Source organism: Symphalangus syndactylus, chromosome 19 (assembly GCF_028878055.3).
Source record: "Symphalangus syndactylus isolate Jambi chromosome 19, NHGRI_mSymSyn1-v2.1_pri, whole genome shotgun sequence".
In the NCBI taxonomy this organism is placed as follows: Eukaryota; Metazoa; Chordata; class Mammalia; order Primates; family Hylobatidae; genus Symphalangus; species Symphalangus syndactylus.
The window spans coordinates 36,322,707-36,337,724 of record NC_072434.2 but is presented as its reverse complement, the minus strand read 5'-3'; the positions used below and the strand labels follow the sequence as shown (position 1 = coordinate 36,337,724).

Here is a 15,018-nt window from a genome sequence, read left to right as displayed (position 1 = left end):
TCCAAACTTGTGAGTTATCCAAATTTATTTTAAATACAGTATCTTAAGCTAAATATTCAATGTTAACTTTAATTTTCCTGATATATATCCAAAGGTCTATTAGAATTTTATAAATAATCATTAAGCTAAAAGGCAATGATAAATATAAAAACCTACTCAATAAAGAATATACATTTTTAAAAAACTACCTATTAAATGTCTAGATTTTATGAATTCCTTTAATTGTAACTACCACTTGTTGATCAACACACTCAGCAAGTATTTTGAAGGAACTCTTGAGACTAGGAAAGTATACTTAACTAACGGAATATTATTGTATATAAATATCTGAAAATCCTTTCTTTTATAGAAGTAAAAAAATTTCAAAAACCATAAAAAAAAAGAAGAACCCAAAAAACCCTTTTTTTTTTTTGATACAGAGCCTGGCTCTGTTGCCCAGGCTGGAGTGCAGTGACGTAATCTTGGCTCACTACAACCTCCGCCTCCTGGGTTTAAGCAATTCTCTGCCTCAGCCTCCAAAGTAGCTGGGATTACAGGTGTATGCCACCATGGCCGGCTAATTTCTGTTATTTTTAGTAGGGACGGGGTTTCACCATCTTGGCCAGGCTGCTCTTGGACCCCTGACCTCATGATCTACCCACCTCAGCCTCTCAAAGTGTTGGGATTATAGGCGTCAGCCACCGTGCCCGGGCACCAAAGGAAACTTCTTACCATTAACTGCTTCAGTCAAGTTCACCTGACTACATCAGCTGTATTATATACTACAGTCTATGTTTATGTATTTTATGTCCCTGCCTCCTTTAGTCTGTTTATAAATATGGGCTGAGTATAGGTTCTTATACTGAATGCTTATTATATAGCAAGGATGTCCATATGAAATGAAGAACAGTAGTTCAGCCTTTGCAAATATTTAAAGTGCTTCCAATCTGATATTATGTATAGCATTGTAGTAAAAATCTTTGCATGTAAAATCTGGTCCAAATTACTACCACTTTGAGATGTTCTTCACTTGTGCACTTTCTAGACACTTCTTTAAACACTTGATAATGATTTAAAGATAAATGAGTAGGAGAAATAATAGGATATGACAACTCTATACTCAACCATAACAATAAAATATCAGCAACAGAAATGGGCTGAGCATTAACTCCTAGCACTATCAGAAGAAAAATAAAGGAATGGAGCTAAAAGCTAAAAGCACTTCTTCATACCTGTTAAGTATTCAAGTTCTTGAGATAGTCTCTCATTAGTTCTAATTAAGTCTCTTTTCTCAGCTTCTAATTCTTCCTTTGTTCTTGTAAATTGACTCTGTCATATAAAGAAGTAATAAGTAAGAAAATCAAGTAGAGCAATACAGGAAAGTGAACATAGAATTGTCACTTTAGTTAACATCAGCTGCAGTGTAAATGATTGGCTTTCTCTTATAACTTACACATCAAAAAGTTAAAAAATACCCGTAATTCCAATGTTTCTATTTAAATTTTGGATTTTTAAAATATTTTTACTAGGCTTATGAAAATTTTTCTCATATCTCTTTTACTCACATGGAAATGTCCTAGTAACTTAGAATATCATTGTATTTACACCTTAGTTCAAATTGTTTTTCAAGAAAGATTCCTAAAAACTGAATTACTTAAAACTTTTAATATATTTTGTCAGCCAGGTACAGTGGCTCATGCCTGTAATCACAGCATTTTGGGAAATCAAGCTGGGCGGATCATTTGAGTCTAGGAGTTCAAGACCAGCTTGGGCAACACAGCGAAACCCAGTCTCTACGAGTAGAAAAAAACAGCCCGGCATGGTGGCGCATGCCTGTGGTCCCACCTACTCAGGAAGCTGAGCTGGGATGATCATTTGAGCCTGGGAGGCGGAGGTTGCAGTGAGCAGAGACTGCATCACTGCCCTCTAGCCTGAGTGAGAGTGAGACCCTGTCTCAAAAACAAAAAACTTGTCAAACTGCTTCCCAGCAAGACAATGGCAATTTATATGTTTTTGAGTTAGAAATACCAATCTCAAGCCACCTATGCCAGAACTGTAGGTTGCCTTTTAATATTCTTGTTTCCTGTGTAGAAGCTTTTTAGTTTGATGTAGTTCCATTTATTTCTTTTTGCAGCTTGAACTACTGATGGGATATCCAAACAATCATTACCAAGGCCAATGTCAAGAACCTTTCCCCTATGTTCACTTCTCTGAGTTTTATGGCTTCAGGTCTTAAATTTAGATCTTTCATCCATCTTGGCTTGATTTCAGTATATGACGTAAGTAACACAAACACCCAACATTCATTTCTTCAAATGTGGAAATCCAGTTTTCCCAACACCATTAATGAGGAGACGATCACAACTCCATTGTGTCTTCTTGGCACCCTTGTTGAAATTAGTTGACCATGTTTGGATTTATTTCTAGGCTCTCTATTCTATTCCATTGTTCACGTTCCTGTTTTTATGTCAGTATTGTACTATTTGGATTACTATAGTTTTATAACAGTTTTCTAAATCATGAAGTATGATGCCTCCAACTTTGTTTTTCTTGCTCAGTGTTGCTTTGGTTATTCAGGATTTTTTAAACTGATTCCATCAGAATTTTAGAATTTTTTTTTTTCTATTTCTGTGAAGAATGCCTTTGGAATTCTGACAGGATTAGGCTGAATCTTTGTATCACTTCATACGGTGTGGATATTTTAGCAATATGAATTCTTCTTATACATGAGTATGGGATATCTTTCCAATTATTTGTGTCTTCAATTTCTTTCGTCAATGTTATATTATTTTCAGTACATGAATCTTTGGCCTCCCAGGTTAAATTTATTCCTCAGTTGTTTTTTGGTTTTTTGATGGTACCCTAATTAAATATTTTCTTAATTTCTTTTTCAGCTAGGTCATTATTTGTATATAGAAATGCTACTAGATTTCTTAATATTGATTTTGTATCCTGCAATTGTATAAATTCACTTATTAGCTCTGACAGGTTTTTGTGGAATCTTTGAGGTTTTCTACATACAGGATCATATAATCTATAAGTATAGATAATTTTATTTCTTCCTTTCCAATTTGGGTGCATTTTATTTCCTTTTCGTGTCTGATTGCTCTCGCTGGTACTTCCAGTACTATACTGAATACAAGTGGTGAGTGGGCATTGTGGCTTTGCAATGGATCTTAGTGAAAAAGCTGTCAGTTTCTTTTTTTCAGCCACCAAGCAGTTAAATAAATTCTATTACTTTTTAAGTTGCTTCATAGGTTTTATTTTCCTGAAAAATTTTATGTGACTGTGTGCACACTATTTTCCTGAGTTACAGATCCATAGCTTTTACAAGATTTATAAAGATTTTGTGACAGCTCTGCTTCTTTCCAAAAGATCAAGAACCTCTGTATTGGGTTTTATTTCTAGACTGCCTTTTATTCTCTGTACTGATTCTTATATCAGCATTGTAATATTTTAATAACCATAGCTTTATAAAACTTTTCAATATGTGGCTATGCAAGTACTTTTAAGTTGATACTTCCTTTTTTTAGAAGCATCCTAGCTATTACTATGTTTTTTTTCCCCAATCATCTTTAGAACTACATTAACAAGTTTCTGGCTATCTGACTTGGACTTAAGAGTCAAAATGTATTACCAACACATTAATTTGGAAAACATTTCCATCCAGAAATTTGCAGTATCTTCATTTATAAAGGTATATTCTCACAGTTTTCAGAAAAGTATTTGAGTTTTCTTGGGTATTCAGTTATTTTTCATATAAATACATTTCTTACAAAGCCTTTCTAGGTATATTACGAGGCTTTTTTGCTCCTATTCAGATTCTGGAAGTAAATTTTTTTTTCCCTTCAGAAATCTGAAGAAATTATCTTTTAACACCAAATAAAATGCAAATTTTAAAAAAGCAATGACAAAAGTATAAAGTTGTATCTGGTTAAAAAAATAATTGTATGTGACCACTTTAATTAACAAATTTGTCAGCAATCCCTGTGATCATATTCAAACTGTTATTCTTATAAAACTACCCTAACGAAATGATTACCAATGTGGATTCACCCAAATCCCCAACTGTATCACATCTGGTATAGTACCTGGACTACAGTAAGCATTCAATAGATAATTTCTGTTGAATAAAAAAAATGTCCAATCTATCAATAAAAATAGTAAGATCCAATCAAGGAATTTATATGTACACATTTTTGTTGGTAGCTTCTCCTAATAGCACATCAGTTACATCTTCCCATTGACTAATAACTGATAAACAATCAGAATAGAATGTCTCTTCAAGTAACATGTCTACAATGAGCTTATTCAAAGAAATATCTCTTACCTGAATGGCAATATTGCGATCCTGAGCAATTTCAAGTTCTTTGTTTTTCTCAGTTAGTGCCTTCAGTTGATTGTCTGGATAAAAAGAATTTTATGAATACATACACATTTGCTTAAAACTTGCAATGAGTGTTTTTATGCAACTGCCAACCTTACACATTTTAATAAATGAAAAAACAGAAGCCCGGAAAAGACTGCACTGCACATTACATTCCAAATTCATGAATGCATTCAAAATTTACTGTGTTCTAGACCAAAACTTCAAATATGCTATCCTGCCTCCAAATCAAATGTATAATAATCCTAGCCAACATTTACTAATTATGCATTAGTAATTCCTTTATTTTTCAATGCCATCTTCTAAGTCAACATGTATCATAAGAAACAGTGAACTGTATTTAGCAGTAAGAAAATGGAGTTAAAAAGACAGGATCAAGAGAGAAAAAGCATTTAAACTACATAACATGTATAGACAGCAAATCACAATAATGAATATTTGCAATTCCTATCGTTTATCACTCTAAATAGAGCCTTTAAAGAAAAAAAATTACGCTTGATAACACACTTATCAATCTCTCAATTGCCACTTAAAATGGGCTCTTTTCCCTTACACGCAGTTTCTCTTCTAAACATAGGCTAACTAGAAAAAATATAATTTTTGAAATTTTCCCAAAAATATACATTTTGAAACTGTATTTCACTAAAATACATATGCTGGCAATTTAATAAGCAAATACATTATAATTAATTCTAATCTTAACTTCTATTTAAAGAGGACCATTAAAGCAAAAAAAAATCCCCATTAAATGTGTCTAAATTTTCTATTTTGTTTTAATATTATTTACTGCTTTCCAGACTTACTGATCCAGAGTATATAAATGCCACACACACACACACACACACACACACACACACAAACTGTATACCACAGGAAGGTATCTGATGTATCTGTAGGTTCAACCCTTTTTCTCTTCTCCCTGATCTCGTAAAAGCTGTATTCACAGTCATTTTTCTCAAATTCCTTGGCACTAGTACTAAACAGATCTTTTTATTATGCCTAGGCAAAACTACATAGATATGAACCAGATCTAGCTATATATGCTCCATCGCACATGTATGCATACACATTATGTTTTTAAAATGAGGTGTACCAAAAGTAGCTGAAAAAAGTTATAACCTAAATAAATAGTTGATGGTCATGGACCTATTAAGAAGGAAAGTTGCAATTTTAATCATTCCTTTGATTACGAACTTCCTGTGTTCCTTCTCCATCAATCAAATTAAAACTGAACTATATTAAATATCAATTAATTATGCCAGCCAGGCACAGTGGCAATCCGAGCACTTTGGGAGGCCGAGGTGGGAGAATTGCTCGAGGCCAGGAGTTCAAGACCAGCCTGGCCAACATGGCGAACCACTGTATCTACTAAAAATACAAAAATTAGCTGGGCCTGGTGGTACATGCCTGTAATTCCAGCTACTTAGGAGGCTAAAACAAGAATCACTTGAACCCAAGAGGCAGAGGTTGCAGAGAACCAAGATCGCACCACTGCACTCCAGCCTGGGCAACAGAGTGAGACTCTGTCTCCAAAAAAAAGGAAAAAAAATTAATTACACCTTTATATAGATCTTTCTTAATGTTCTGATGTTTGCTTTCTTAAATCAGAAGTAGTCTACGGCCAGACCACCCTGAAGGCACCCCATCTCGTCTGATCTCAGAAGCTAAGCAGGGTCAGGCCTGGTCAGAACTTGGATGGCAAAAGCAAAGCACAGGACATATCATCCTCCTAAGAAATGTCAGGATCTTTTTTTTTTTTTTTTAATTTACAAAGAAAAGAGGTTTAATTGGCTCATGGTTCTGCAGGCTGTACAGAGCACATGGCAGCATCTGCTTCTGGGGTGGCCTTAGGGAGCTTTCATTCATAACACAAGGTAAAGTGGGAGCAGACGCCTTACATGGCAGAAGCAGGACAAAGATAGGAGGTGGGAGAGAAGCTACACACTTTTAAAACAACCAGATCTCATGATAATTCACTCACTTCCATAAGACTAGCACCGAGGGGCTGGCACTAAACTTTTCATGAGAACTCTACCCCCATGATCCAATCACCTCCCACCAGGCCCACCTCCAACCTCAGTGGGGACAGAGATCTAAACCATATCAGTTGGGATATAAATTTAAATAATTTTTCTGTAATGACCTTAAGTCCAGTGATATTGCTAAATCATTTATTAATTTTGAAATGTCAGGATCTTTAACATCTTGTGAGCTTTCTAAAACTTAATGATGTAAGAAAACTAAGAAAGAGATTAGCTATCAGTCTTTTATAGGAACTAGGCCTTAAAGGGGAAATATCCTGAGATTCATAGATATTTCTAAAAATTATTAAAAAATAGAGTTAAAACATATATAATGAAATCAATAGACTTCGATTCTTCAACATAAAAACAAGCCACTCTCTACTTCTTTAGCTGCATAATGCTTTCACCTTTTTAAAAAGATTTCAAGAACTCTTATCTCATTTGATTTACAAAGCTGTTTAAGTAGACATGTGGATCTAGCCATTTTATAAACAATAATCAGATACTGTTAAGATTTACATGTGGCAAAGCAATTTTAATGGCAAAATCAGAATAAGAATCCAGGCCTCCTGACCATTAAGTTTCGTGTTCTTACAAAATCTTTATCACTAAGTGAAAAATCAAAATATCACCATAAGAAAAACCAATGATGCTTAATCAATATTTTCATGTTTAGTAAGTGTTTCCAAAGTATATAAAGGAGTCTCTGAAGATTTCAGTACTCCAAGAATACTCATAAAGATGAATTAAATACTTACTGAGTTTCTCTAGCTCAAGCTGCAAGCTTTGACACTCCCGGGTTTCATTCACGAGTCTCTCCTGACTGTGGGACAACCTCTTTTCTATTTCAAAATACTGTTGTTCTACAGCAGACAAGCAAAAAACAAAAAACAAAATCAAACTCATGTACATACATTGTCAATACTGTTATTTATTTCTAATAACCTTGATTTTAATATTTAAGATATAGTATTAGAATTGCGCTCCACGTAAGAGAATCTGAGTAAAGATAAGTAGACTGAGCACTGAAAAGGACTTAAAGCATTTCCAAATGACTTACATGACAAAAAATAAGAAATAAAAATAAGGCCTAAAAGGGGCTTTACAAATGAATGTCTTCAAGGCAGGTAACCTCATTTATCTTAGTATTTTCTCCAGACATCAGTAAACTGCTTAGCACAACGTATTTATTAAACAAGAAAAAATTGTTTAGACAAAAAAAAAACTGCTTTGTTTTAAAAGCCTTCTTTTATAGTAGTCAAGATGTTACCTGAAAGCATAAAACTACTAAATTTATATAAAAGTAAATGTGTAAACTTCCCAAGGGAAGGGATTGAATATCGTGTTCAGCATAGTATCAGAACATGTAAGACACTCAATATTTATGGTGCAAATTAAGAAATAGAATGCAATGTACTATACTCAGCTCTGGGATCAGAGAACTAATTTTCAAGGTCAATTCTGCTTGACAGTTACACTTTTTTTGAAGTAAAAACTTGTTCAGAATTTCCAGTCAACTTAGCAAGAACAGTATGAACCTCTGGAAGGTAAAAGTTAAGATTTACCAAACAAATGGTAAACCAAAACACATTAACAGGAAGTTTGTATTTTACTAATGGTAATTACTATATTCTTCATATTTTTTCAAGGATGTTCAAGCCATTATTGTCAGTAACTTTCTTACTTAAAGGCCTACTTTAGGTAATTACAAGAAAATTTTAATGTTTTCTATCAAACTCCAACTTTTTGAGAGAAATCAGATCTATTAAATTTATGTACTGCACGTTCACTGTGTCTCCAGCACTCTTACGCACCTAATATTCATTTTTGTAAACATCTAATTCGTTCTGGGGGCACGGGACGACGCACACACTAAGAACAAGTGCACAGAGTGGTCAATTTGGCAAAGGCCTAGAATGCAGGTACCTAGAAAATAGGGCAGAGCCACTATCAGTTGAAGTGCAACAAAACATATAAGGTACTCTAGGTTTGGAGAGATGGGTTCGCAGACTCTAGCAAGTCTGTTTCCCGTTTGTCGGACGAAGGAAAATAAGCGTCCCTATATGAGCCTACCCTAATTACAAAGAAAATGCTACTAAACTTAGATTCAGATTTTTTTTTCAAAGGCTTCTTATCAAACTGTAAGGGGCAGGAAAGCGAAGGATCAGGATATCCACAGAGCCCAGGAAGTGAGGTTAACAGCGTGGTACCCAGTGCCAACTTGATGGGGGAAGACCAGACCCAAAGGGCGGGAGTCGAGCCCACAACCAAGGGCGGAAAGAGCATCTCACTCACCGCTCTCCACCTTAAATTTCTCGTGCCGCCCCTTCAGGCCATCGATCTCGGATTGCTGATCAGCAAGGAACTTTTCAAGTTTGTTCTGGACAGACTTGGGCAGCTTGTTCAGCTCCGTGCGCTCCAGGACTTGCTGCAACACCGCCGCCATGTCAGTGGGGCCAGGGACCCCAGTGGCAGCGGCCGACGGGGTAGAAGCGGAGAAGAAAGGCGAAGACCAGTAGGACCCAGACGCCTGGGCCGCCGCCTCTATCACCTCGCTCGGCGGCTCACGCGCGCCCGCCCGCCGGAGACTCCCGCGGCGGGACCCTGGGAAATCGAGTCCAGCCTCAGCGGCAGCGTTTCAGCAACAGCACCTCACCGCCCGCGACCGAGGTGCGCGCGCAGCCGTTGGAAGCTACGAACCCTGGGAACCCGAGCTCAGAGGCTATCCCTGATCCTCTGGCGCACTCAATTTTCGGGCTTCCAGCTGCACCCACTTCAGGCCTTGTAGGGCTCTGGGAAATGTAGTGTTTTTCTCATTCCCTTCCGGGAGCCCAATCCCGCACCGCCCTTTCAGCTTCCGTTTTTTCTCCCCGCCCCCCTGGCTCTCCTATCTCTGCCCTGTAACCGCTGTCCGCACGGTGGCGCCACATACGTACTCGTCACCCCATGGCCCTCCCTGAAGAGCTGGTGACCTTACCGTCAAAGCCGCGGGATGCCATGGATCGTCCTCGTTGGCGGCTTCTGGACACTGAGCCACTAGAGGGCATCGGTCCCGGTAGGGCCGGACGGCAGGCTCCGGGCTACCGCCACGCTCTCTATGGCGCCCAGAAGGGGGCGGGGTGGCGACCGCAGTCGCTTTGGCTGAAGCTCTGCGGGGAAGGGAGGGGGGGGCGTCACGTCATCAATCTGCGCCACCTGACTCCCAAGACCCTGGCTTTGGAGTGGGAAGTGAGGTGTGGGAAGTAGGTCGCTTTCTGATGAATTAAGTGGCAGTGAATTGAGACCAGAGGGAATCTGGCCCCTAGAGGCTGGTACTTGCGCCCGAAACCCCCATCTGCTCCGGAGAGACAGTCCGAGGTAATTGTCTGCCACGAGTGCACATTCTGAAAACAGGTAAGTCAGCCTAAGTGTAGTGTGTGTGTGTGTGTGTGTGTGCGCGCGCGCGCGCGCTAGAGCACGCAGCTCTCTTCAAGAGGAAAAGGAAGGGACAGTGTTGGAAACATATGGACAGTCACTCCGGCACACACTTCTGACGAACTTACCTTTTTTGAAACGGCGTACCTAAATGGTTTTTGGTGGTGGGGAGGTGGTACTGAGTGATTCAGTACCCGGGAATTTAAGGACCCGGGTTAATTCTTCGGGAGGAGAATTAAAAGAAACTGGTAGCACTTTGAGTGTAGCCTATGTTTTAAATGTTTCTTTGCAGAAACTGTTACCTAACATTATATTGTTTTTAAAGTTGAAAACTGTTGTAACTGAAGTTTTTAAACAGATTTTTAATTTCTACAGTAACAGAACTTGTATGGTTCCAGATCATAATTCTGTAATTTTAAAGCTCAATCCGTAGATTGTTTCGTGTTTACTCTTATGAAAGAATTTATTAAATTATTCAGTGTAAATAATGCATTCCCAGTGTCGTCTCTCTGCAGTTCCCACAGTCATGGGCCTTCTGTGAATTGGTGATTTAGTTCTTATATGAAATTTATTCTTTTTCTCTAGTTCCTACTTTTGAATCATGTTGTGAAGCCATCTAAGAAATATAAATGGAAGCATTTTATGATATTTTGTAATAACTAAGGAAAAATAAATCAGCAGCGGAGCCTAAGGTTGATTTTTCCCCAAAAATATTTTTTAGATAAGCACTGTAATTACAGTTGCCGGTATATGAAGTATTATGCTATGTCCTAAGCCCACAGTGTTATCATACTGTTGATCTGTCATTTGGGAAATGTAGATTTCCTGTACTTAGATTCACAGAATCCTAAAATTAGATAGGTTTTCAGATCTGCTAGGATTCAAATGCTTTATTTTATAGATTAGGAAACCAGAGCCCAGAAAGGTTGAGTTGTGTCAGTCACAGTGCTTGGACCACAAAGGCTTTGGCTGATATACAGCATTTCTGGAAAATTATGACCCTATAAGGCAAAATACATTTGTCCCTTGGTATCTGTGGGGCATTGGTTCCAGGACCCTCTCACCTGCCCACCCCATGGATACGAAATCCATGGATGCTCCAGTTCCTTATATTAAATGGTGTAGCATTTGCATACCTTAAATCATCTCTAAATTACTTATAATACCTAATACAATGTAAATGCTATAGTTGTTATATTGTATTGTTTAGGGAATAGTGACAAGAAAAAGCATCTTTAACGATACAGATGTAATCATGCTTTAAAAAATAATTTTTCAATCTGTGGTTGGTTGAATACATGGAAGTGGAAACCACAGATGTGGAAAGCTGACTGTGTATATTTTTAGTACTGCTTTTGATAAAGTATGGTTGACTACATTTAAAAATTTTGAAAGAGCACTAAAGAAAAATTTATCTGACATTCAATCAGATTTCATAATTGAATAGATTTTTATCTGCCTATTACATTCAGTTTCTTACATACTAATATGGCTACTAGGTGACACCCTAGAAGAAATAAGGTTAAAAGTTAAATATAACTTTAGAATTACTTGTATTTATTGCAAGAATTAAGAATTATTAGACCAGAAGGAAAAGGAATATAATATGATGTAGAGGAAAGTTGATACATAGAATTGCATACCTTAAGACATTACTAAAAGGTAAAAGCCCTTAACTTCACAGAGGCATCAGTGATATTTAGACAAGCATTCCTAGACTTAGTCTCTGAAAAATGATATGCAAATCTGATTCACGTCTATTGTTGTCAAAAAAAGAGCTAGGAAGGCCAGGCGTGGTGGCTCACGCCTGTAATCCCAGCACTTTGGCAGGCCGAGGTGGGCAGATCACAAGGTCAGGAGATCGAGACCATGCTGGCTAACACGGTGAAACCTCGTCTCTACTAAAAATACAAAAAAATTAGCCGAGTGTGGTGGCGGGTGCCTGTAGTCCCAGCTGCTCAGGAGGCTGAGGCAGGAGAATGGCGTGAACCTGGGAGGCGGAGCTTGCACTGATCGGAGATGGCGCCACTGCACTCCAGCCTGGGCGACAGAGCAAGGCTCCATCTCAAAAAAAAAAAAAAAAAAAAGAGCTCTGAAGAAATTAATGTATTTTTGAGACAAAACTGAACAAGCTCATTGAAACAATAAGGAAACAGCCTCCGGTAGGACATTTCAAACTTGAATCCATTCTCTGGGCTTTAGTTTTAAAATGCAAAACCGTCTTGTGACTGACAGTTTACTGGTATCAGATATACCACCCCAGCATATCTCTGGTAGCCTTAACTTTGTGGTACTGAATAAGATTCACATTTTTAACAGAACCCAAATGATGATTATTCCTGAACTGCAGTGTTCAAAATACTGTAACTGTGTTCTTGCAGTCTCTGTTTTACAGGTCTTTTGGATATCATCTCTTTTACATTTTCATCCTCACCGATTATGAACTCCTTGATTTAATCATTCATTATATTGCCTAGCTCTTATATTCAATATCTTTGGTTTTAAGCTGTAGAAATGCAAATCAAAGGAGCATAAGCCAATAGAGGGAATGAATATGCTGACTTCCATCCACAAACTAGAGAGGAAACAGAGTAAGAGCTACCCTTAGTAATGATTTAATTGAAGGACTTGTTACAATTCCTCATTATGAGCATGATGTTGAAAAACATGGATTCTGGAGCCAGAGTGTCTGAATTTAAGTCCCTCCTTTGCCACTTACCCAGCTTTGTCACTTTGGCAAGTTATTTAATCAACTTTTCTCATTTCAGTTTCTTCATCTATAAAATGAGGATTATAATAATGGTACCTACTTCCTGGGGTTTTATGAATTATTAATGTTACATGGAAAGTGCTTACAATAATGCGTTGTATAAAATAGAAGCTATATAAATGTTATTGTATTGCTATTTATCTACTTAAATAACTCTTACTGTAGTATGTATTGCTCAAGGACAGAGATCGTGTTGCTCATCTTTGTGTTATCCCACTTAGCATAGTTTCTAAGCAAATAGTATAGTTCTTTCATATATGCTTATCAAGTAAATGAATTTGATTCTACCTCCTAATGAACTATTCAGAAATTCATGTTTATGATTTTAGCAATGAGAACACTGAGACTTAGCAACAGATTATCAAAGATAATACAACTAGGGAGTAGATCTAAAATAAGAAATCTGGTGTGTTGGCCGGGCACGGTGGCTCACGCCTGTAATCCCAGCACTTGGAGGCCGAGGCAGGTGGATCACCTGAGGTCGGGAGTTCGAGACCAGCCTGGCCAACATGGTGAAATCCCGTCTCTACTAAAAACACAAAAATTAGCCGGGCATGGTGGTGGGCGCCTGTAACCCCAGCTACTCAGGAGGCTGAGGCAGGAGAATCGCTTGAACCCGGGAGGCGGAGCTTACAGTGTGCCGAGATTGCGCCACTGCACTCCAGCCTGGGTGACAAGGGCAAAACTCCGTCTCAAAAAAAAAAAAAAAAAAAAAAGAAATCTGGTGTGTTGCTTACTAGTTTAGTATCCTCTCCCTTATCCCAGGTATGAGTAAAAGGTTTGATCTCTCATGTCAACACTGGTTGATTTGTGGTTGTTTCCTGCTGCACTGTATTGAGAAGAACTCTGGAACTGCATTTGAACTTTTCAAGAAGGAATACACTATGTAATAAGCATTTGCTGCAAGGCATGAGATAGCCTCAGGATAGTATCACTTCTCTTGCTGTACTACTCCCATGATAAAGACATTGCAAATGATATTTTACCTAAAAATACTGTATCTTTTTTTCTTGTAGTATAGGAGATTTTAGTTCTAAAAATGGGAAGAACCTATATTGTAGAAGAGACTGTTGGCCAGTATCTTTCAAACATAAATCTCCAAGGAAAGGCTTTTGTCTCTGGCCTTTTAATAGGACAGGTATGTATCTTTTACTCTGCATTTATTACTAAATAATTACTCTGTAATTTATTTTAAAAATTACTTGTTTATTTAAAGTTAAAAGCTGCTATTTAATAATAAACTCCAGATTGGGGGATGGAAGAAGGAATGTAGAAGAAGTAACTTTAAAGTAGGTCTTTGAGGAAACATGGAGAAGTAGACAAACCTAGCCCAGTTTTGCTCAAGTCAGGACACCTTCCCCTTTGACCATGTAAAAGTAATTTATAATATGGAAACTTCAGAATTAGAATGTTTATTGACCAGATTTTTCACATTTTGTTGTCTTTCCAAAGTGTTTTGTATTTCCTTCTAATCTTTTTAATATCTGGTTGTCCAATTCTTTACAAAAGAAGCTTTTGAAAATTTTATTCCTATTCTAATTTGTGTTGTCTTATATCAGACTTATAGCAACAGTGGTCATATTTTTGTTATAAGCTATAGTACCCATCTTACTGAATTTTTTTTGTTGTTGTTGGATCAATAGGGAGGGAGAGGGATTGGGAAAAATTTGGGAATTAGACAAATTCTAATTTCCTCTTAGAGCTGAGTCTTAAAAATCAACACAAAATGGAACAGAGATTCAGCTACTTATTTTAAAACCCATGCCACTGATGTCTTATGAGTGAAGGAAGAACCTGTTAATGGGCAGGAGGGACCAGTCAGCAGTACAAAGCCAAAAAAAAAAAAAAAAAAAAAAAAGGAGAGTCACACAGTCAAGCTGACTGTGTCCATCCAAACACTGGGGAGAGTGCACTTTGGCTCAAGGACTTGATTTTGAGGCCTACTAGCCAATAAAGCTCTTATTGGGACAATTTTCTTTCTAGATATCTTAGCCTGATGCCTTAGAATCTTCAAATTACAAAATTAACTTTCCTTATTCTGATTCTATCCATATTCCCAAGCTACTTTTATAGTTTGATGCCCCATGTTATCTACTTATAAAGAATACACTGTCCAGAGGACTCATGTGTTCAGATGCCTTCGTGACATTTTAGTTTTCTACATCATTCTGAATAAACTTAGTTAATGTCAGTCTAGCCATGAAAGGCTCATTTTCACAATTTTTACAAATCAGATTTCTTAATTTGCAAGACAGAGGGCAGATCTACATGGTTCTACCAGGTAGCACCACCCTGTGAGGCCTCTTACTAGACAACCAGACCGCCTCTCTTGAGAACGGTGTGAATTTCTTTTTAATTCAGTTGTAATGTGGGGCTCTTTTTGTTAGGAGTTTTCTATTTAAGGTTTTTTCTTTCTCTTTGTTTAAAATATTTAAGAGAAGAAG

General features: G+C 37.4%; 2 protein-coding genes across 7 annotated transcripts in view; one reads left to right on the top strand and one right to left on the bottom strand.

The window, feature by feature from the left end:
* Window positions 1–9,578, bottom strand: part of TPR (translocated promoter region, nuclear basket protein) — a 68,920-nt gene extending 59,342 nt beyond the window's left edge. For both annotated transcript variants that reach the window (XM_055234976.2, XM_055234977.2), the window contains exons 1-5: window positions 9,368–9,578; window positions 8,686–8,994; window positions 7,149–7,253; window positions 4,310–4,383; window positions 1,212–1,308 (exon numbers count right to left, since the gene is read on the bottom strand). In XM_055234976.2, coding sequence (XP_055090951.1) covers window positions 1,212–1,308; window positions 4,310–4,383; window positions 7,149–7,253; window positions 8,686–8,994; window positions 9,368–9,437 — 655 coding nt within the window. In that variant the 5' untranslated portion in view covers window positions 9,438–9,578. The remainder of the gene's footprint in view (window positions 1–1,211; window positions 1,309–4,309; window positions 4,384–7,148; window positions 7,254–8,685; window positions 8,995–9,367) is intronic.
* A 42-nt stretch (window positions 9,579–9,620) lies between these two features.
* The window catches only part of ODR4 (odr-4 GPCR localization factor homolog), a 44,199-nt gene continuing 38,801 nt past the window's right edge, over window positions 9,621–15,018 (top strand). For 4 of the 5 annotated variants that reach the window (XR_010114736.1, XR_010114737.1, XM_063613761.1 and 1 more), the window contains exons 1-2: window positions 9,621–9,783; window positions 13,591–13,712. Coding sequence is in view for 3 of the 5 variants with exons in the window: in XM_063613761.1 (XP_063469831.1) it covers window positions 13,614–13,712 (99 nt within the window). In the remaining 2 variants the exon portion in view is untranslated. The remainder of the gene's footprint in view (window positions 9,784–13,590; window positions 13,713–15,018) is intronic. The other variant, XM_063613760.1, reaches the window with a different exon arrangement.